This window comes from Berghia stephanieae, chromosome 7, assembly GCF_034508935.2.
Source record: "Berghia stephanieae isolate SIO BIC M18660-M18661 chromosome 7, UCSD_Bste_1.3, whole genome shotgun sequence".
Lineage (NCBI taxonomy): Eukaryota > Metazoa > Mollusca > Gastropoda > Nudibranchia > Aeolidiidae > Berghia > Berghia stephanieae.
In genome coordinates this window covers 49,346,705-49,370,383 of record NC_088366.1, presented here as the reverse complement: position 1 = coordinate 49,370,383, position 23,679 = coordinate 49,346,705, and the positions used below count along the sequence as shown (strand labels likewise).

Here is a 23,679-nt window from a genome sequence, read left to right as displayed (position 1 = left end):
GACAAAGAAAGAGAAGAGTAATATTAGTTTTCTGAGGTTATCTGATCAAAGAGATGAATGGCGTATCATGATCACCGATGTCTGGCACAGACTTGGTACTTGAAGAAGAAGATCATCATCCTGAAGAAACTGGAGGAAGCAGAGATGTGGTTACTCAGAAGGCTGTTAAGAATCCCATGGACGGAGAAGAAAACTAATGAAGAAGTATTAGAGCAAGCTGAAGCTAAAAGGTTACTAATTCGTACAAAAAGAAAAAAGACAAATGCATAAATGTATTGAACATCTTACTTTCGCAAGACAAATAGAAGGTAAAAAAGAGTAAAGGTAGACCAAGAAAAATATATTGGATTGTTTGAACAGCTGGGTGACAAAGAAAGAGTAATATTAGTTTTTGAGGTTATCTGATCAGAGAGATGAATGGCGTACCATGATCACCGTGTCTGGCACAGACTTGGTACTTGAAGAAGAAGAATCATCATCCCATCGAGTTGTTCAGTGCTGGTTCTGGTCGATTTTGTTTTGTTTGTGTTTTTAAGGGTTTTACGGCGCTTGCAACACAATTAGGTCATATCAGCGCCAGTAAAAAGGAAAAAAATTGGATAGTAAAACGAATCTAGAATTACAATTATAAGGTCTTGAGGGAAAAGTAAGACAAAGGGGAATTGGCTCAAATAGGGAACAGATGTAGATTTCAAGAGCACAACATCAGTGTACTTAGTTTAGTTTGAGATCACTTAAAAGTCTCACCCAGACACCAGCACTTGTCCCCATTAAGAGTAAGAGTAAGAGGAATACACTCAAATGCTTAAATTATGTATTCAAAATAACAAATATAACAATACATGACAGAGAGATGATTTACAAGGGAAAAAAAAAAGATCATCTCCCAAAAGAACTATGCATTTGACGGTTTCCCTCACTCCCAGCCAAGCACCACAGGCAAAACTTAGTAATCTCATTCCAAGACAAAGACAGAAAGCAAATTGGAAAACAGATATATGGGGATAGAAGACGCAGTAAGCGCCACTCTTCCCACTATGGGAGGCCAGGAACCCCACCCAGTTATTTATATATATATATATATATATATATATATATATATATATATAATATATATATATATATATATATATAATATATATATATATATATATATATATATATATATATAATATATATATATAGCTTTATCATCCTACAATGTAAACGATATAAAATAGATGAAAATAAAATGTGAGTTCTCTGTAGATTGTTTATCGACAATAATAATGTTTGTAGACTGAAGGGTTATTTAGGTTGTTTATAAGCTAATCAGCTTTTTGTGGTTTGAAGAGTTATATTATGTTGATTGTTTATGGACAATAATAAGTTTTTTTTATGGGTTGAAGAGTTGTTTGTCGATAATTGTAGGCAATAATCACGATTTTTTGAGGATTAAAGCATTAGAACACATAGATAACGCTAAGCTTGATAAAGAATTAAAACTAAAACTATCTAATATTCTCAATTTTACTTACAATGCAAACCACAGACACCAAAAAAAAAAAAAAATCGAACCTATTAAAGGGGTTTCCATTTGAGATGGCTTTAATCGCAGTGGGTTAACATAAACCAGGGTTGCTAATCCAGGGGGCAAAAATGATCTGAACGTTTACGCAAACACATTGACGAATCCCTTTCTGAGTGCTGAACTCCAGTAAAAACACATTATGTAGTTACTTTTTTATTTTTTCGTTTAGTAGGTGATTTGAAAATATACTGAGGGTTTATAACATACTGAATTCCTTAAATATACGGAAAATTGGTATCCTTGATAAACGTATGGGAAAGTTCGGGAAAAAATCTGGTATAAAAAATATTACTAACAATAGCAACTCACTTATCATTTTCACTTCCTCTCTTGGTGATCTTCATCTTGTGTTGTAACGAATTTATGGAGAAGTGGCATGTTAATGAGTTAACGAAGGCCACGCTCGGGCACAGGAAAGGCATGTTTAAACGCATAATAAAACCATTTACATAAAAATAATAGCAATACATAGTAACAGTAATAAAGCAACATTTTGTTTCCATGGCAATAGTGTTGACAATGACATGAGAAAAAAAAAAAGAAATGGGACTAAATATTTTGATAATATGGATAAGTATGGAAATATTGTGGAAAATGACTAGCACTAGCAGCACTCGTGGTGCTGGGCTCGGTGTTGAAAGCACTTCGGCCATCTTGGAAATGCACCGGAAGATTGTCGCTATGGGCCAGCAATTGTTCATTGCTGGTTTGCTCGTGTTGTCTATCTGCCACTTCCATCTTCATCTCTTGACTTGTAGGAGCCGTTGGACGATAGTCTTCTTTCTCGTGAACGACTTGGTGTTTTTGTAGACTTCTCAACCATTTAAATCTCTTGTCGCAAATATCGCATCTAAAACTGCCCACTTCAAGGTGCACTAACTGATGGGCTTTCAAAGCGCAGTTCATTTTAAACTTCAAAGGACACAACGAACACTGATACGGCCGTTCTTCTTTATGAACCGTTTTTTGATGTCTCCTCAAATCCATTTTCAATCTAAACGACTTTTCGCACACGGTGCACGGGAATGGTCTTTCGTCCGAGTGGCATGCCATGTGCCGCTTCAGTGACACGCTACATTTGTATCCCTTATCGCAAACGTGACAGTGAAGTAGATTGTCGGCGCCTCTGTACGAACGCCTTCGCACTGTTTTCTTTGCACAACTCTTCTCGTGGTGGGCTTTGTTGTCCTTTCGTTTAAAACAAGTGTCGCAATACGCGCATTTGTATAGCCTTTCGTCGCTGTGGGAATATTTTAAATGCGAGGATAAGCTTCTCGGGTATTTGAGTCTTAAGCCGCAGATATTACACTGGTATTTTCGTTCATCCGAGTGCTTCAGCATGTGCACTTTGAGTACTGACCTTGACTTCGTCCTTAGCCCGCATATCTCACATTGAATAAAGAACTTATCTTTATGCATGATACGCTTGTGAAGAAAAAGCGTCTCCTCTTTGACGAATATCTTCCCACAAAATTCACACTCCAGCCTCTTTGTGGGATTTATATTTTTACGCTTATTTTTGACGACGTTTTCACTAGTTGATGGTTTTCCAGCCTCGTCACTTTCATTACCATCATCATCATCAATTTCATCATCCTCATTGGACTCCATTTTAATGCGATTGTACGCCAAGTTATTACTCCAAGATCTATAATAATTGTCATCCAAATCACTACCATATTTATAGCCTCTATACCATCCTCTGGCCATTCTAAAGTTGACTTTTGCGATGTCTGTATTGGGAGGTGGGTTATCAAGGAAAGCTGGGTACTTCAGTTGGAGGAGGTCATCTTTTGGGGAATCTGAAATGAGAAAAATAAATCAGTGAAAGAGCAAACTTTATATAGATAGAGGAAACTGGTCGTTTGATTTTCAAAACTTTGGCCACGGAATATTGACGTACTCCACCACAGAAGATTTTTGTTTGTTTGAATATTCGGTCTTTCTTCTTCTTGTTTTCGTTGTATAAGGGTTTGTTTGTTTGTTTTTTTTTTTTTTTTTGGGGGGGGGGGGGTCCAAATTGGCAAGAGACCCGTCCCTTCTAATAAATTCGATCAACAATATAGACTTTCTACAAACCTCAACAGTTTCACAATTTAGTTTATTTTGAAGAAAAGAAATAGCAACAACGAGATTGTTTTTATGTATTTTTGTTGGGTGGGGTGTCTTTTTTCTGCTTTTGATTTTTGTTGGGTCTTTATCTTTATTTCTTTGGAGGGGGTAGGAAGATTATCTTGTTTAGTTTCTTTTCTATCCATTTTTGTTTTTGAATTGTTTCACGGCGCATGCCACAGTACAGTAGAACATGAAAGTAACGTACTCGGAAATAGCGAGAACTCGGAAATAGCGAGTAAAATCTAAATCCCCGTTTTTTTTCCCTTATTTGAGTCAATAAAATTAGCATGAAAGTAGCGAGTATGAAAAAGAGGTCAACTCGGAAATAACGAGCATTTCCTGCCCCAGCCTAGGACTGCGAACGAAGTAAAGCAAAACAAGAGACAATGGCAATTTAAATATTTTTAGCCTAGCCTCTTTTCTTTTCTTATTTTTCGTTACGAGTAATATTACATAGTAGCCTAGTCTGTAGTAGTACATAATAGGCGAAACAAATTTGGGTGGGGGTTGGGTTTGTGTGCGTGTGTGTGTATTGGGGGTGGGGGTCAATTATTCACCTAATGTGGTGCCACGCGACGAGCGAGGTAAGCACATGTCAACATGCCTCACTTCGCAGCATCGGTCAGCGAGTAGCATCGTTAACGAACGACACGATCAGCGAGAGAGGGGAGTGTGGAACCATTATTTCAATGGGTCAGTGATTGAGTGATGCGCTTGCTTACCTCATCAAACATGCCGAGTACATACAAACACTCGCGCGCACACGCACACACACACACACACACACACACACACACACACACACACACACTTCTATGTTCTTGTTTTTTTTTTCTAGTCATGATTTTACTTGAAAATAAAAACAAAAAAAAACAAGCATTCTGCCACTTCTGTGAAGAAATTGAAATAGGGGCGACGGCTTTTACTCGAATTACACACTGAGGGGAATAACCAGCAATATTATAACCTTTCATGGCAACTCGGGAATAGCGAGAACTCGGAAATAGCGAGTAATCAGGAGTGGACCCGTCGAACTCGCTATTTCCGAGTTCTACTGTATTAGACCACTTCAGTGCCCGTATAAAGGAAAACAATAACAACTAAAAGAAAGGGGAAGAAAAAAACAAAAAACAAAGGGGGACCAATTCAGTAGCAGACCGAAGACTTATGTTTCCTTGTAGTTTGCAGCTTGTCTGAAACCGCCTAACTCCACTAAAATGTTTCTTTTAAAGGATTATACGGCGCTTGTAACACGTTTAGGTTATATCAACACCAGTAAAAAGGAAGACAAGGGGTAGTCGAAAAAGACAAAAGGTGCCTGCTGGTTAAATGGGAAACAGACGGCTCCATGACCAATCTAACGGTGTCGTGCTTATTTTGACATGCAAGAGCAAACAATCTCGCTAAAAAGGAGCACTCTAATGTTTGGAAAGTACCAGAATATATTCAAAACTAAAAACTCTAATTGTAATAGTATACATAACAGTAACAGGTGATTTACGATGAAAAAAATATATCATCTAACAAAGCCAAAACAAAACAAAAAAAGGAACTAGACTAATAATACATTTAACTGACTACTCCTCAGTTAAGGAACTTTGCCGGGACTAGGACCAAATCAAGATAGATATCTCAATCCAGAATAGACAAGAGCAAAGTGGAAAGGAAAACAAATATGCATAGAGTCTTAGAGGGATAAGTTTCCACGAGTTGCAGCAGAAAGGAAGAAATAGGATGGTCGAAAAAATCGAGATTAAAATTGAAAGATCACGAGAAAAAGTAAGACAAAGAGTTTAAATTAAATGGAGAACAGAAGTAGATTCCACGAACATACTTTTAGTCCATTGGAGTGCTTAGTCTGAGATCCCCTGACACAAGCACAGTGTCCCAATAAGAATAAGAGAAAAACACTCAGATTGATGTTTACAACAACAAAAAAGAAGAAAAAAAAATGTAACAGTAACAGTACATAACAGAGAGACGATTTGCTTTTTTTTTTTTTTAATCACTTCCCAAAAGTAACCCTAGACTGTTTCCCACCAAATACGACTTTGTGATATGTCACCCTCACACGGCTTCTGACCTGGTCCCTAACTCTGATGGCCTGATGGTGCAAAGTTGAGTTCTTCAAAAAAAAAAGTTCGTTTCTCACATTCTCTCAACGAACCCGGGCATAAAACGAGGACCTCGTCTGTAATCACAACAGCTGACAGTCATGTCTTTTCCTACATGTTAGGTTTTGCTGCTGGCCGGTGACCCCTTGGAAAGCACTTTTTGTGGATACTTAGTGGATATAGCAATCCATAAATACCCTTATTTTGCTAGCCAAATACAGACCGCGAAAGAAACCCCTTGATAATATATTTTGGGATATTGAGTTTTATTATTATGATTTACAGGGAAACTACTATCTTCCAAAATGAGACGAAAATACATTTGTTTGACTATAATGTTCATCTTGTGCAAAATCTCAATCCAGGTTTTCAAGGAGAGAAAGCAACGTGGAATGGGAGACCATATAGGGGTTGGAGAGAACATATGATTACTACAAGAGCGAAATCCATAGACAACCATGAGAAATGTAATCTGAAGTACGCAACACTGATGAATAGAACATATGTATCTCTTTATTCATCTTTTAAAATAATAATTGTAATAATAATAATAATAATAATAATAATAATAATAATAATAATAATAATAACGACCACAACATGATATTTACATCGTGCAAATACATAAGAAAACAGTTTACAATGCAAAAATAACAAAATCAAAATGTTATAGAATGTGTAAGTTGGGTTGAGAAATTAATTGACCCATAAAACTGAGTGACCCCGTAATTTTTAAAAACTTTTTTTTTTCTTTTTGGTTGTAAATTTGGATTGACCAGTAATATGTCAAAATTGTGGTTTGCTTTTTTTTTCTTTTCATATAAGTATAAGCAGTCACTAAATTTTACGACATTCAGTACACACCTAAAAGTCACCTTTCCCGATTCTTTTCCAACGTCAAAAGTAGCACGAAAATAAAAGCATAAAAATGAATAATTCTTTTTTTTCTTTTAATTCACTTTACTAATCTTCATGTTACATTCAAGTCAAAACATAGGGATGTCAACCTTAAGCACTGCAAACAATAATAAGGCATTCATGATTCATTAAGAACTTTTTGTTTGTATTCAATGAATTCACCGCACTTGAGAGACTCTTTCAGGTCATACCAGCACCAATAAAAAGAAAGAAAATGGGATAGGTAGTTTTAAAACAACAACATAATTTTAGATTTACAATTGAAAGACTGAAGAAAAAGCAAAAACATCAAAGAGGACTGGTTCAAATCGAGACAGCAAGCCTGAAAAAAGGAGATCAGGAAGACGACACAGCAAAAACACAACAAAAAGGAACCTCCCTGCCCAACATGGGACACCAATAGGCCCCACCCAGTGTTAACATTCTGATACCACTACAGGATCTTGACCAAAAGGGATCCCACTCAGATGATTACAAACTAAGCATTTTGATTGGATGGTTTCAAGAACAAATATGTATGTAGTAGTGTTTGACTTTCCCAAATTATTTTCAAGACTATTCTTCCACTTTCTCTATTTTTTCCTTTTTTTAAAAAAGTCTAATTTTCTTTTCTTTTATTTAAAAAATTTTTTTTTTTCTTTTGTTTGTTGCTTTAGGTCTCTTCCAACACAATTGAGGTTATATGAGAGACCGCTGAAACAAAAAAAAAACAAGCAATCTAACAAAAATAGTACAAATGTAAATCAAAATCATAACCTAAAGATATCATAAGCTAAATTATAAATAACCAAGAACAAACAGGCAGAAGATTTACAGAGAAAAAAAATATCCCCTGTCAAAAATACAATCACAAACCAAAGAAGCAGGATAGGCTAGTAAAGAGAAGAAGAAACGACATCACTATCGTTTTGTTTTTAAGGGTTTTACGGCGCTTGCAACACATTTAGGCCATATCAGCGCCAGTAAAAATGAAGAAAAATTGGATAGTTAAAACATTCTAGAATACAATGAAAAGGACATGAGGAAAAAGTAACACATAGGGGAAATGGTTGAAATAGGGAACAGATGTAGATTCCATGAAGAGCACACTATCAGTGAACTTAGTTTGAGATCACCTAAAAGTCTCATTCAGACACAAGCACAAAATGTAACTAAGAGGAATACACTCAAACTCAAATGTTTACAATTCATGTTAAAAAAAAATAATACCAAAACAAACAGAGAGATGATTTACAATGAAAAAAAAATGTCTCCCAAAACTATACCTATTCGGCTGTTTCCCTCTTAGCCAAAGACTCCGGCCTGGGTCAGGACAGAACTAAGTAATCTCATTCCAAGACAAAGACAGAAAGCAATTGGAAAACGAATACAGGGGGATAGAAGACTACCTCCCTGCACACTATGGGAGGTCGGGAACCCCACGCAGAAGTCTAATTTCTTTCAGCTAACAATGCTAATAACATGCAGAACGAGACATGACTCCTGTTAAGTGATTTTACTTCTTTTTTCTTTTTTTTTCGACAGACACAACGCTGTTAACAGCCAGGTACTCATTTTACACCCGAGTACGGTGAGAGAATGTGAGTATAGAGCTTTTTCAAAGGACTCAACTATGGGCTGAGCGAGGCTCGATCCCATGACCTTCTGATCCGAAAGCAAGTGTCATGCCACTAGGCCACATAGCCGCATCATTACCTTATAAAGTCCCATCCAGGTACAAGATAAGGATTCCACTCTGATGGACACATTCTAAAGCTTACAAAGTAACTGTATTCAAAACTAAAACTAAAATAGAGATAACATAGAGATAATTTAAAAGGAATAAAAACATTGTCTCTCAATAAAACCAACTACAAGTATACATTGACCGCTTCCCTCTCTGCTAAGGATACCCAAAAGACCCAAGAAAATACAGAGCAATCTCAATACAGAACAAAGATAGAAAGCAACACAAAAAGGAAAAACAAAGCAAAAGTGACCTCCTTGCCCACCATGGGAGGACAGAAGACCCCATCCAGTCATTCCATTGTGTTCTTCAGGTGCTACAAAAGTATTTGTTTCTATCTGTCAGCTGCCTTTCACTTCCACCGTCATCTCTTTATCTGTTTGAACTGACGAGTCAACGTCCTTTCTATCGTGAAGAACTCGATGTTTTCGCAGACTTTTTGGCCATTTAAATGTTTTGTCACAAATGTCACATTTAAAATCTTCTTTATCCCCATGTACTATTTGATGACCAGTTAAAGTCGATTTCAGTTTAAACTTTAAAGGACACAATGAACATTGGTATGGTCTGACTTCTGTATGAGCATAATTTAGATGTGCAATCAATCCAGCTTTCATTTTAAATGCGTTACCACACACCTCACACTTGAAGGGTTTTTCATTTGAATGTGAGACTAAATGCCTCTTCAACAAAAAACCTCGTCTGAATGCTTTGCCACAGACTCCACAATGGTACTGTTGGTCTAGTCCTTTGTATTGAGAGCTTCCATGCTTTGCCAACGAACAGCTTTTCCTCCTCTCGTGCAGCATTTTCACATAATTTTGTTTAAAACCTTTGCCACACATTGAACATTTATATGGTCTGTTGTCGCTGTGCGTTATTTTCATATGTTTGTTAAATGTAGCCTGATATCTAAGTCTGACACCACAGATGTTACACTGATATCTTCTTTCATCCGAGTGCATCAACATGTGTTGTTCTAGAGCCGCATTACATTTTTCTTCTTTGCCACAAAATTCACAATGCAAAATGTTTTTAATTTTATGAATGTAACAAGCGTGAAGGTCAGCAGACTTCTGTGTGAGAAATTTCTTTTCACAATATTGACAAGCTATTTTCTTTTCCAGACTTAATTTTTTTCTCTTTGATAATTTTTTTCTCTTAATGATGCCCTCAACTTCAACATTTTTTGACTCTTTATCATCGCGTAATGAAACATAAACCAAAGAAAGAGCATTGTTGTTATCGAGCATTTCATAATTATCATCATCGAGCCCTCCATCCATTCCATTCTCATTGCCTATGTTCATGTCTGCCTCTTTAGAATTGGGAGGTGAGCTGTCGTGCAAAGTTGGAAAATTCATTTGAAGAAGGCCATCTGGTGAATTAAATGAAATGAGCAAAATAAATCAGCAGAGTTAAGAAAATAAAACTAACAAAAGAGAAAAGTTTGAAAGTGAGACACTTGGTTGTTTTATTTCAAACCACAAAAGCCATAAACATCCAAATTATTTCACAATAAATTTAGTCCCGCTCAGAATCCTACCATAAATAAGATCTAATATATTTTCTACTTTAGTAAAATTTCAAATAAAAACCTCCATACTCAACACAACAAGGATCATTAAGACGAGAATCTTTGTAAGTCTTCGGTAGAGTAAGGGAACATCAACAAAAAGACCAAGTCTTCAACCCCACATTCAACATGGGAAGAGAAGAAGAAGACGAGAAAAAGACCAATTTGAAGATGACTGGTAGATACAGAAGTAACAAAATGAGGGCAAGCGATGCTTTCTTATCTACAGATTGAGACAGATGAACACTCTTCATTGCTACCATACAGGCAAACACAGATCATTACAATTGGTTCTGATAGCACAAATGTAAAACCTGTTTGTGTTTCCCTCCACGGTCAACTCTTGCATTACAGCAGAGTGTTCTCCCTTGTTGTCATTTCTACATCCTGACACCCATAATGTGTCATCAACTCCAATGAACTGTTAGTATTAAGATATTGATATCGTTTTTCGTGAATCGATCAATGTTTTTGAAGACCTTTCAACCACTTAAACTTTTTGTCACAACTATCACATTCAAATTTCCCTTTTCAACATAAACTAACTGATGAGCATTTAAAGTCGAATTGGATTTAAAATATAAAGGACATAAAGAACAACTAACTATGCATTTGACAGTTTCCTCTCAATTAAGAATCAAGGTGAGGACCAGCAGGGAACTCAATCAAGAACAAAAAGTTAAAGAGCAACATGGAAAGGGAAAAGAGATGTATAGGAGATAGAAGACACAGCAAAAGTGACCTCCCTGAATGCCATGAAAGGACAGAAGACCCCATCCAGTCATTCCATTGTGTTCGTCAGGCACTTCAAAAGCATTTGTTTCTGTCTATAATCTGCCTTCCACTTCCACCGTCATTTCTTTATCTGTTTGAACTGATGAGCCAACGTCCTTTCTATCGTGAAGAACTCGATGTTTTCGCAGACTTCTAGGCCATTTAAATGCTTTGTCACAAATGTCACATTTAAAATCCCATTTGTCTGCATGTACTATTTGATGAGCATTTAAACTATATTTCACTTTAAACTTTAAGGGACACAAAGAACATTGGTATGCTCTAACTTCTGTATGAACATTTTTTGAATGTCTATTCGATTGGGCTTTAGTTTTAAATGCCTTCCCACACACCTCACACTTGAAGGGTTTTTCATTTGAATGTGTGACTAAATGCTTCGTCAACATAGAATAAAGTCTGAATTCTTTGCCACAGACTCCACAACGACGCTGTTGGTCTAGTCCTCCGTATTGAGATCTTCTCCACTTTGCCAACAAACAGTTTTTCCTCCTCTCATGATCCTTTTTCGCAAAGTTTTGTTTAAAAGCTTTGCCACACATTGAACATTTATACGGCCTCTCATCACTGTGTATTATTTTCATATGTTTCTTTAAGCTAGTTTCGTATTTAACTCTGGCACCACAGATATTACATTGATATCTTCTTTCATCCGAGTGCATCAACATGTGTTGTTCTAGAGTAAAATTATTTTTTTGTTTTCTGCCACAAATTTTACAATGCAAAATACGTTTGATCTTATGCGTGTAACTAGTGTGAAGGTGAACAGACTTCTGTGTGAGAAATTTCTTTTCACAATATTGACAAGCTATTTTCTTTTCCAGACTTGATGTTTTTTTTCTCCTTGATTTTTTTCTCTTATTGCTGCCCCCATCGTGTAATGAAACATAAACCAAAGAAAGACCATTGTTGTTATCAAGCATTTCATCATCGTGTCCTCCATCCATTCCATTCTCAATGCCTATGTTCATGTCTGCCTCTTTAGAATTGGGAGGTGAGCTGTCGTGCAAAGTTGGAAATTGCATTTGAAGAAGGCCATCTGGTGAATTAAATGAAATGAGCAAAATAAATCAGCAGAAATAAGATAAATAGAAAAAGAGAAAAGTTTAAAAGCGAGACACTTGGTTGTTTTATTTCAAACAAGAAAAACCATAAATATCCTAAATTAATTTGCAATAAAGCTCTGAATCGTACACTAAATAAGATATAATCTATTTTCGACTTCAGTAAACTTTCAAATAAAAACCTTCATAGTCAGCACAACAAGGATCATTAAGACGAGAAACTTTGTAATTCTTCGGTAGAGTAAGGGAACATCAACAAAAAGACAATGTCTTCAACCCCACATTCAACATGGGAAAAGAAGAGGAAGACGAGAGAAAGACCAATTTGAAGATGACTGGTAGATACAGAAGTAACAAAATGAGGGCAAGCGATGCTTGGTTATCTGCAGATTGAGACAGATGAACACTCTTCATTGCTACCATACAGGCAAACACAGATCATTACAATTGGTTCTGATCGCACAAATGTAAAGCCTGTTTGTTTTTCCCTCCACGGTCAACCCTTGCATGACAGTGTTCTCCCTTGTTGTCATTTCTACATCCTGACCAACTCCAATGAACTGTTAGTATTAAGATATTGATATCGTTTTTCATGAATTGCTCCATGGCTCCGTAGACTTAATCGCTTTAATTTTTCCCAGAGACATCACAAGTAAATCTTCCTATTTCAGCGTGTGCTACCTAATGAAATTTTAACACAATACTGGTTTTAAACTTTAAAAGACAGACACAAAGAGCACTGGTATAACTGTGTGTGAACAAATCTTTTATGGTTATACAAATCGGCTTGCAATTTGAATGCCTTTTCACACACATTACACAGAAAGGGCTTTTCATATGAATGCGTTTTTAAATGCCACCTGAACACATGGTGACTACAGAATGTATCACCACAGACCTCACAATGATACTTCTGGCCCTGCCTTTTGTATCAAACCCTTTTCAATGAACAATTCCTTTCGTGAGCCTTTTTCGTATCTTTCCGTTTAAATCCTCGAACATTTAAGAGGCATCTTGTCGCTGTGCATTATTATCATATGTTTCCTCAAGCTAGCAAGATACTTCACTGTGACACCACAGCACAGACATTACACTGATATGTTTTTTTCATCTGAGTGCCTCAGCATGTGCTGTTCAAGTTCTGTCCTAGATTTGACTCTATGGCCACAAACTTTACACTGAAAAGACATCAAAATGTTACGGTTAAACCAAGAGTGAAGCTTAAGAGACCTCAGAGTGATAAACATCCTTCCATAATGTAGGCAATTATTGCCCTTTTCCAGACTCTGTTCATTTTCAATATCATTTTCCAGATTTGATGGCTCTTCACGTTTATCTGTGTCCTCAACGTCAACAATATTCTTGTCATCTGACTCATTATTGTTATCATCCATTTCATTATACACCTCATTGAGCTCTCCTCCACCCATTCCATTCTCATTGCCTATGTTCATTTCTGCCTCTTTAGAATTGGGATGTGAGATGTCGTGCAAAGCTAGTTGGAAATTTCATTTCAAGAAGGCCATCTGGTGAATTAAATGAAATGAGCAAAATAAATCAGCAGATTTAAATAATCTTTCTTTTTTTTTTTTGGGGGGGGGGGGGGGGGGGGAGTAAAAAGAGGAAAATGAGAAACTAGATCACGATATTTCAATCCTACTAACAAAAACATGCCAACCATTTAGGCAATAAAATAGGTCCAGCTCCGAATCCTACACTGAATAAGATCCAATACATTTTCTTGTCTAGTAAATTTCAAATGAAATCCTCCATACTGACAAAAGCAACGATCATTAACACGGGCATCCCTTTCCACGTTTTATTATATCTTTTAAATCAGACATCGTTCCAAAATCCTGACACTCATCACGTTTCATCAACTCCAATGAACTGTTAGGATTTTGTCTTTCATGAATCGAAAGATGTTTTTGTAGACTTCTCAACCACTTAAATCTTTTGTCAGACACATCACATTTCAAATTGTCACTTTCCAGTGTGAACTAACTGATGACATTTTAAATTACCACTAGAACACATGAACACCCTTCACTACTACCATACAGGGAAATGCAGATCAATATAATTAGTTTTGATAGCTTAAATGTAAAATTTGTTTCTGTAACTCTCCACGGTCAGCCCTTGCATTACAGAGTGTTCTCCCTTGTCATCGTTGCTAAATCCTGACTCCCATCACCTTTCATCACTTCCAATGATGTTAGAATTTTGTCTTTCATGAATTGTCCGATGTTTTTGTAGGCTTCTCAACCACTTAAAACTTTTGTCACAAACATTACATTTAAAATGTTCATATTCAGCATGAACGACCTGATGAGCTTTTAAACAGTAATTCGATTTAAAAGTTAAAGGACATAAAGAACAGCGAAATGGTCTGTCTGACCTATGTACAAATTTTTCATGTGCCATTAAATCATGCTTTACTTTAAATGACTTCCCACATAAAATACACTTGAATGGTCTTTCATCTGAATGAGATGTTATGTGTCGCTTCAACGACGGAATGTTTTTAAATGTTTTATCACACATGTTGCAATGATACTGTTGGTCCACTCCTTTGTATAAACACCATCCTTTCTTTGTCCTAACACAGGATTTCTTTCTCTCATGTACGATTTTCACAAAGTTTAGTTTAAAACCTTTGCCACACACTGAACATTTATAAGGCCTCTTGTCGCTGTGTTGTGTTATCATATGTTTCCTTAAGCTGGTCTTATATCGGACTCTTGCACAACAGATATTACACTGATATTTTTTTTCATCCAAGTGTTTCAACATGTGCTCTTCCAAATTAGACTTTGATTTCAGTTTTAAGCCACAAACCTTACATTGAACACAACGTTTAACTTTAACTTTATGCGTGTAACAAGCCTGAAGGTAAGCAGACTTCTGTGTAAGAAATTTCTTTTCACAATATTGGCAAGCTATTTTCTTTTCCAGACTTGATGTATTTTTTCTCCTTGATGATTTTTTTCTCTTATTGCTGCCCCCAACTTCAACATTATTCTCCTCATTTGACTCTTTATCATCGTGTAAAGAGACATAAACCAAAGAAATACCATTGTTGTTATCAAGCACTTCATCATCGTGCCCTCCATCCATTCCATTCTCATTGCCTATGTTCATTTCTCCCTCTTTAGAATTGGGAGGCGAGCTGTCGTGCAAAGTTGGAAATTTCATTTGAAGAAGGCCAACTGGTAAATTAAATTAAATGAGCAAAATAAATCAGTGACGTTAAAGAATCTTTTTAAACGAATCAAAATGAGAAACTGGGTCGTTAGTTTTCAAACATAAAGAGAATAAACATCCCAATTATCTTAGCGATAAGATGTGACCTGACACTGAATTCCAAGCTGAATAAAATTCCAATACATTCTCTAGTAAGGTAAAATGAAAAACTTCCAAACCCAACACAACAACCATGAGCATCCTTATATAAAATCTTTTTGTTAAGACATAACGGCAACTGACAAGAGAAGGAGAATGGGACATTAACACTAATACAATACCCTGAACCATGCAGTCAAACTCGGAAAAGAAGATGATGAGAGAAAGAACAATTTGAAGACGAGTGGTAGATTCAGAGGTCACAGAAGAAGGTGAAGAGATGCTTGGTTATCTATAGATTGAGCCAGATGAACACCCTTCATTGCTACCGTACAAGAAAATGCAGATCATTACAATTGGTTCTGATAGCTTTAACGTAAAACCTGTTTTTGTTTGTTTTTAAAGGGTTTACGGCACTTGCAACACATTAAGGTCATATCAGCGCCAGTAAAAAGGAAGAAATTGGGATAGTAAAAAGTTCTAGAATTACAATTAAAGCACCCAAGAGAAAGTAAGACAAAGGGGAACTGGGAACAAATAGGGACCATATGTAGATTCCAAGAGCATACCCCAATGTACTTAGTTTGAGATCACCTAAAAGTCTCATCCCGATGCAAGCACAGGTCCCGACTAAGAGGAATACAATCAAATGCTCACATTATAAATTCAAAACAAAAAATATAATAATAATAATACATAACAGAGAGATGATTTACAAGGAAAAAAATATCATCTCCCAAAAAAATAACTATGCATTTGACTGTTTCCCTCCCAGCTAGGATTCCGGCCAGTGCCAGGACAAAACCAAGTAATGTCATTCCGAGAAAGCATGTTGGAAAACAGATATAAGGGGATAGAAGACACAGTATCTGTCATCTGCATTTTTTGCGGCCGCAAATATCAGGGCGATCCGCAAATTTTGGCAAATTTCCCAAAATTGGCAAATCGTGGCAAATTTTGGGAAGATTGGCAAATCACGTGGCAAATTTTGGGGAAAAAAAAAGAAGCGAGAACAAAACAATGGAAAAAAAAGTGCGAAACATGAGAAATGTTGCAGCTTTGCCTGGGCCCAAACCAAGGGAAGCTACTCTCTACGGATAATGATCCTTTAAAATCTTTGTAACAACACTATTTTGTAAATTAATAAATGTAGCCTCCTTAAATGTAATAAATTGTCCTTTATATATATTTTTTCGGTATCACGTGTTAATTTTTACTGAAACGCTTAGTCCTCCTCGGCAAATTTTGGTCTTTTTGGCAAATCTCTTGGCAAATTTGGGGGGTATTTTTGGCAAATTTTAGGTCCCAATTTGGCAAAAAATGCAGATGACAGCAGTATGTACCCCCCTGTCCACTCTGGGAGGTCAGGAACCCCACCCAGAAAACCCGTTTGTGTTTCCCTCCACGGACAACCCTTGCATTACAGAGTTTTCTCCCTTGACACCGTTCCTAAATCCTGACTCTCATCACTTTTCATCACTTCCAAAGAACTGTTAGGATTTTGTCTTTCATGAATTGCCCGATGTTTTTGTAGGCTTCTCAACCACTTAAAACTTTTGTCACAAACATCACATTTAAAAAGTTCATATTCAGCATGAACGACCTGATGAGCTTTTAAACTATAATTTGATTTAAAAGTTAAAGGACATAAAGAACAGCAAAATGGTCTGTCTGGCCTATGAACAAATTTTTCATGTTTCATTAAATCCCATTTTACTTTAAATGACTTCCCACATAAAATACACTTGAATGGTCTTTCATCTGAATGGGATGTTATGTGTCGCTTCAACGACGGAATGTTTTTAAATGCTTTATCACACATTTTGCAATGATACTGTTGGTCCACTCCTTTGTATAGAAACCATCCCTTCTTCTTATTAATCTTTGTCCTAACACTAACAGATGTCTTAACACAGGATTTCTTTCTCTCATGTACGATTTTCACATCGTTTAGCTTAAAACCTCTGCCACACACTGAACATTTATAAGGCCTCTTGTCGCTCTTGTCGCTATGTTGTGTTATCATATGTTTCCTTAAGCTGGTCTTATATCGGACTCTTGCACCACAGATATTACACTGATATTTTTTTTCATCCGAGTGTTTCAACATGTGCTCTTCCAAATCAGTCTTTGATTTCTTTTTAAAGCCACAAATCTTACATTGAAAACAACGTTTAACTTTATGTGTGTAACAAGCGTGAAGGTAAGCAGACTTATGTGTGAGAAATTTCTTTTCACAATATTCACAAGGTATTTTCTTTTCCAGACTTAATGTTTTTTTTCTCTTTGATGATTTTTCTCTTTTATTGCTGCCCCCAACTTCAACATTATTCTCCTCATTTGACTTTTTATCATCGTGTAAAAAAACATACACCAAAGAAAGACCATTGTCATCAAGCACTTCATCATCGTGCCCTCCATCCATTCCATTCTCATTGCTTATGTTCATGTCTGCCTCTTTAGAATTGGGAGGTGAGCTGTCGTGCAAAGTTGGAAATTTCATTTGAAGAAGGCCATCTGGTAAATTAAATGAAATGAGCAAAATAAATCAGTGACGTTAAAGAATCTTTTTAAACGAATCAAAATAAGAAACTGGGTTGATAGTTTTCAAACATAAAGAGAAGAAACATCCTAATTATTTTAGCGATAAGATGTGACCTGACACTGAATTCCAAGCTGACATTCTCTAGGAAGGTAAAATGAAATAATGAAAAACTTCCAAACCCAACACAACAATCATGAGCATCCTTATATAAAATCTTTTTGTTAAGACATAACGGCAACTGACAAGAGAAAGAGAATGGGACATTAACACTAATACAATACCCTGAACCATGCAGTCAAACTCGGAAAAGAAGATGATGAGAGAAAGAACAATTTGAAGACGAGTGATAGATTCAGAGGTCACAGAAGAAGGTGAAGGGATGCTTGGTTATCTATAGATTGAGCCAGATGAACACCCTTCATTGCTACCGTACAAGAAAATGCAGATCATTACAATTGGTGTTGATAGCTTTAACGCAAACCTGTTTGTTTTTCCCTCTACGGTCAACCCTTGCATTACAGAGTGTTCTCCCTTCACATCGATCCTAAATCCTGACTCTCATCATCTTTCATCACTTTCAATGATGTTAGGATTTTGTCTTTCATGAATTCCCCTATGTTTTGTAGGCTTCTCAACCACTTAAAACTTTTGTCACAAACATCACATTTAAAGTGTTCATATTCAGCATGAACGACCTGATGAGCTTTTAAACTATAATTTGACTTAAAAGTTAAAGGACATACAGAACAACGATATGGTCTGTCTGGCCTATGAACAAATCTTTCATGGTTCATTAAATAGCGTTTTACTTTAAATGACTTCCCACATAAAATACACTCGAACGGTCTTTCATCTGAATGAGATGTTATGTGTATCTTCAACGACGGAATGTTTTTAAATGCTTTATCACACATTTTGCAATGATACTGTTGGTCCACTCCTTTGTATAGACACCATCCCTTCTTTGTCAAAAAACAGGATTTCTTTCTCTCATGTACGACTTTCTCAAAGTTAAATTTAAAATCTCTGCCACACACTGAACATTTATAAGGCCTCTTGTCACTGTGTCGTGTTAACATATGTTTCCTTAAGCTGTTCTTATATCGGACTCTTGCACCACAGATATTACACTGATATATTTTTTCATCCGAGTGTTTCAACATGTGCTCTTCCAAATTAGACTCTGATTTCAGTTTAATGCCACAAATCTCACATTGAAAACAACGTTTAACTTTATGCGTGAAAAAAGCGTGAAGGTGAACAGACTTCTGTGTAAGAAATTTCTTTTCACAATATTCACAAGCTATTTTCTTTTCCGGACTTGATCTTTTCTCTCTCCTTGATGATTTTTTTCTTTTATTGCTGCCCCGAACTTCAACATTACTCTCCTCATTTGACTCTTTATCATCCTGTAAAGAGACATAAACCAAAGAAAGACCATTGTTGTTATCAAGCACTTCATCACCGTGCCCTCCATCCATTCCATTCTCATTGCCTATGTTCATTTCTGCCTCTTTAGAATTGGGAGGTGAGCTGTCGTGCAAAGTTGGAAATTTCATTTGAAGAAGGCCATCTGGTAAATTAAATGAAATGAGCAAAATAAATCAGTGACGTTAAATAATCTTTTTAAACGAATCAAAATGAGAAACTGGGTTGATAGTTTTCAAACATAAAGAGAAGAAACATCCTAATTATTTTAGCGATAAGATGTGACCTGACACTGAATTCCAAGCTGACATTCTCTAGGAAGGTAAAATGAAATAATGAAAAACTTCCAAACCCAACACAACAATCATGAGCATCCTTATATAAAATCTTTTTGTTAAGACATAACGGCAACTGACAAGAGAAAGAGAATGGGACATTAACACTAATACAATACCCTGAACCATGCAGTCAAACTCGGAAAAGAAGATGATGAGAGAAAGAACAATTTGAAGACGAGTGATAGATTCAGAGGTCACAGAAGAAGGTGAAGGGATGCTTGGTTATCTATAGATTGAGCCAGATGAACACCCTTCATTGCTACCGTACAAGAAAATGCAGATCATTACAATTGGTGTTGATAGCTTTAACGCAAACCTGTTTTGTTTTTCCCTCTACGGTCAACCCTTGCATTACAGAGTGTTCTCCCTTCACATCGATCCTAAATCCTGACTCTCATCATCTTTCATCACTTTCAATGATGTTAGGATTTTGTCTTTCATGAATTCCCCTATGTTTTTGTAGGCTTCTCAACCACTTAAAACTTTTGTCACAAACATCACATTTAAAGTGTTCATATTCAGCATGAACGACCTGATGAGCTTTTAAACTATAATTTGACTTAAAAGTTAAAGGACATACAGAACAACGATATGGTCTGTCTGGCCTATGAACAAATCTTTCATGGTTCATTAAATAGCGTTTTACTTTAAATGATTTCCCCAAATAAAATACACTCGAACGGTCTTTCATCTGAATGAGATGTTATGTGTATCTTCAACGACGGAATGTTTTTAAATGCTTTATCACACATTTTGCAATGATACTGTTGGTCCACTCCTTTGTATAGACACCATCCCTTCTTTGTCAAAAAACAGGATTTCTTTCTCTCATGTACGACTTTCTCAAAGTTAAATTTAAAATCTCTGCCACACACTGAACATTTATAAGGCCTCTTGTCACTGTGTCGTGTTAACATATGTTTCCTTAAGCTGTTCTTATATCGGACTCTTGCACCACAGATATTACACTGATATATTTTTTCATCCGAGTGTTTCAACATGTGCTCTTCCAAATTAGACTCTGATTTCAGTTTAATGCCACAAATCTCACATTGAAAACAACGTTTAACTTTATGCGTGAAAAAAGCGTGAAGGTGAACAGACTTCTGTGTAAGAAATTTCTTTTCACAATATTCACAAGCTATTTTCTTTTCCGGACTTGATCTTTTCTCTCTCCTTGATGATTTTTTCTTTTATTGCTGCCCCGAACTTCAACATTACTCTCCTCATTTGACTCTTTATCATCCTGTAAAGAGACATAAACCAAAGAAAGACCATTGTTGTTATCAAGCACTTCATCACCGTGCCCTCCATCCATTCCATTCTCATTGCCTATGTTCATTTCTGCCTCTTTAGAATTGGGAGGTGAGCTGTCGTGCAAAGTTGGAAATTTCATTTGAAGAAGGCCATCTGGTAAATTAAATGAAATGAGCAAAATAAATCAGTGACGTTAAATAATCTTTTTAAACGAATCAAAATGAGAAACTGGGTCGTTAGTTTTCAAACATAAAGAGAATAAACATCCCAATTATTTTAGCGATAAGATGTGACCTGACACTGAATTCCAAGCTGAATAAAATCCAATACATTCTCTAGGAAGGTAAAATGAAATAATGAAAAACTTCCAAACCCAACACAACAATCATGAGCATCCTTATATAAAATCCTTTTGTTAACACATAACGGCAACTGACAAGAGAAGGAGAATGGGACATTAACACAAATACAATACCCTGAACCATGCAGTCAAACTCGGAAAAGAAGATGATGAGAGAAAGAACAATTTGAAGACGAGTAGTAGATTCAGAGGTCACAGAAGAAGGTGAAGGGATGCTTGGTTATCTATAGATTGAGCCAGATGAACACCCTTCATTGCTACCGTACAAGAAAATGCAGATCATTACAATTGGTTCTAATAGCTTTAACGTAAAACCTGTTTTTGTTTGTTTTTAAAAAGTTTACGGCACTTGCAACACATTAAGGTCATATCAGCGCCAGTAAAAAGGAAGAAAATGGGATAGTAAAAAGTTCTAGAATTACAATTAAAGCACCCAAGAGAAAGTAAGACAAAGGGGAACTGGGAACAAATAGGGATCAGGTGTAGATTCCAAGAGCATACTACCAATGTACTTAGTTTGAGATCACCAAAAAGTCTCATCCCGATGCAAGCACAGGTCCCCACTAAGAGGAATACAATCAAATGCTTACATTATAAATTCAAAACAACAAATATAATAATAATAATACATAACAGAGAGATGATTTACAAGGAAAAAAATATCATCTCCCAAAACAATAACTATGCATTTGACTGTTTCCCTCCCAGCTAGGATTCCGGCCAGTGCCAGGACAAAACCAAGTAATCTCATGCCGAGACAAAGACAGAAAGCATGTTGGGAAACAGATATAAGGGGATAGAAGACACAGTATGTACCCCCCTGCCCACTCTGGGAGGTCAGGAACCCCACCCAGAAAACCTGTTTGTGTTTCCCTCTACGGTCAACCCTTGCATTACAGAGAGTTCTCCCTTGACATCGTTCCGAAATCCTGACTCTCATCACCTTTCATCACTTCCAAAGAACTGTTAGGATTTTGTCTTTCATGAATTGCCCGATGTTTTTGTAGGCTTCTCAACCACTTAAAACTTTTGTCACAAACATCACATTTAAAATGTTCATATTCAGCATGAACGACCTGATGAGCTTTTAAATTATAATTTGATTTAAAAGTTAAAGGACATACAGAACAACGATATGGTCTGTCTGGCCTATGTACAAATTTTTCATGTTTCATTAAATCACATTTTATTTTAAATGACTTCCCACATAAAATACACTTGAATGGTCTTTCATCTGAATGGGATGTTATGTGTCGCTCCAACGACCGACTGTTTTTAAATGCTTTACCACACATGTTGCAATGATACTGTTGGTCCACTCCTTTGTATTGACACCATTCCTTCTTTGTCATAACACAGGATTTCTTTCTCTCATGTAAGATTTTCACATCGTTTAGCTTAAAACCTTTGCCACAAACTGAACATTTATAAGGCCTCTTGTCGCTGTGTTGTCATATGTTTCCATAAGCTGGTCTTATATCGGACTCTTGCACCACAGATATTACACTGATATTTTTTTTCATCCGAGTGTTTCAACATGTGCTCTTCCAAAATAGACTTTGATTTCAGTTTTAAGCCACAAATCTCACATTGAATACAACGTTTAACTTTATGCGTGTAACAAGCGTGAAGGTAAGCAGACTTCTGTGTGAAAAATTTCTTTTCACAATATTGGCAAGCTATTTTCTTTTCCAGACTTGGTTTTTTTCTCCTTGATTTTTTTCTTTTATTGCTGCCCCCAACTTCAAGATTATTCTCCTCATTTGACTCTTTATCTTCGTGTAAAGAGACATAAACCAAAGAAAGACCATTGTTGTTATCAAGCACTTCATCATCGTGCCCTCCATCCACTCCATTCTCATTGCCTATGTTCATGTCTGCCTCTTTAGAATTGGGAGGTGAGCTGTCGTGCAAAGTTGGAAAATTCATTTGAAGAAGGCCATCTGGTAAATTAAATGAAATGAGCAAAATAAATCAGTGACGTTAAAGAATCTTTTTAAACGAATCAAAATGAGAAACTGGGTTGATAGTTTTCAAACATAAAGAGAATAAACATCCCAATTATTGTAGCGATAAGATGTGACCTGACACTGAATTCCAAGCTGAATAAAACCCAATACATATTCTAGGAAGGTAAAATGAAATAATGAAAAACTTCCAAACCCAACACAACAATCATGAGCATCCTTTTATAAAATCTTTTTGTTAAGACATAACGGCAACTGACAAGAGAAGGAGAATGGGACATTAACACTAATACAATACCCTGAACCATGCAGTCAAACTCAGAAAAGAAGATGATGAGAGAAAGAACAATTTGAAGACGAGTGGTAGATTCAGAGGTCACAGAAGAAGGTGAAGGGATGCTTGGTTATCTACAGATTGAGACAGATGAACACCCTTCATTGCTACCATAAAGGAAAATACAGATCATTACAATTGGTGTTGATAGCTTTAACGCAAAACCTGTTTGTGTTTCCCTCTACGGTCAACCCTTGCATTACAGAGTGTTCTCCCTTGACATCGATCCTAA

The 23,679-nt window shown here is 36.3% G+C and overlaps 2 protein-coding genes across 6 annotated transcripts in view; both read right to left on the bottom strand.

The window, feature by feature from the left end:
- Positions 1-1,191: 1,191 nt before the first annotated feature.
- The window catches only part of LOC144977426 (uncharacterized), a 63,660-nt gene continuing 41,172 nt past the window's right edge, over positions 1,192-23,679 (bottom strand). For 2 of the 5 annotated variants that reach the window (XM_078922630.1, XM_078922631.1), the window contains exon 6: positions 1,192-3,372. In XM_078922630.1, coding sequence (XP_078778756.1) covers positions 2,120-3,372 — 1,253 coding nt within the window. In that variant the 3' untranslated portion in view covers positions 1,192-2,119. Of the gene's footprint in view, positions 3,373-6,294; positions 23,090-23,679 lie in introns of those variants that run through there. The other 3 variants (XM_078922635.1, XM_078922634.1, XM_078922636.1) reach the window with 2 other exon arrangements.
- LOC144976128 (uncharacterized) lies at positions 6,295-22,498 on the bottom strand. The gene is made up of 4 exons (XM_078920308.1): positions 22,363-22,498; positions 20,750-20,938; positions 18,598-19,335; positions 6,295-17,734 (listed from the first exon to the last, which is right to left on the bottom strand). Exons 1-4 carry the CDS (start codon positions 22,496-22,498, stop codon positions 16,638-16,640), a joined length of 2,160 nt encoding a protein of 719 aa, XP_078776434.1. The 3' UTR covers positions 6,295-16,637.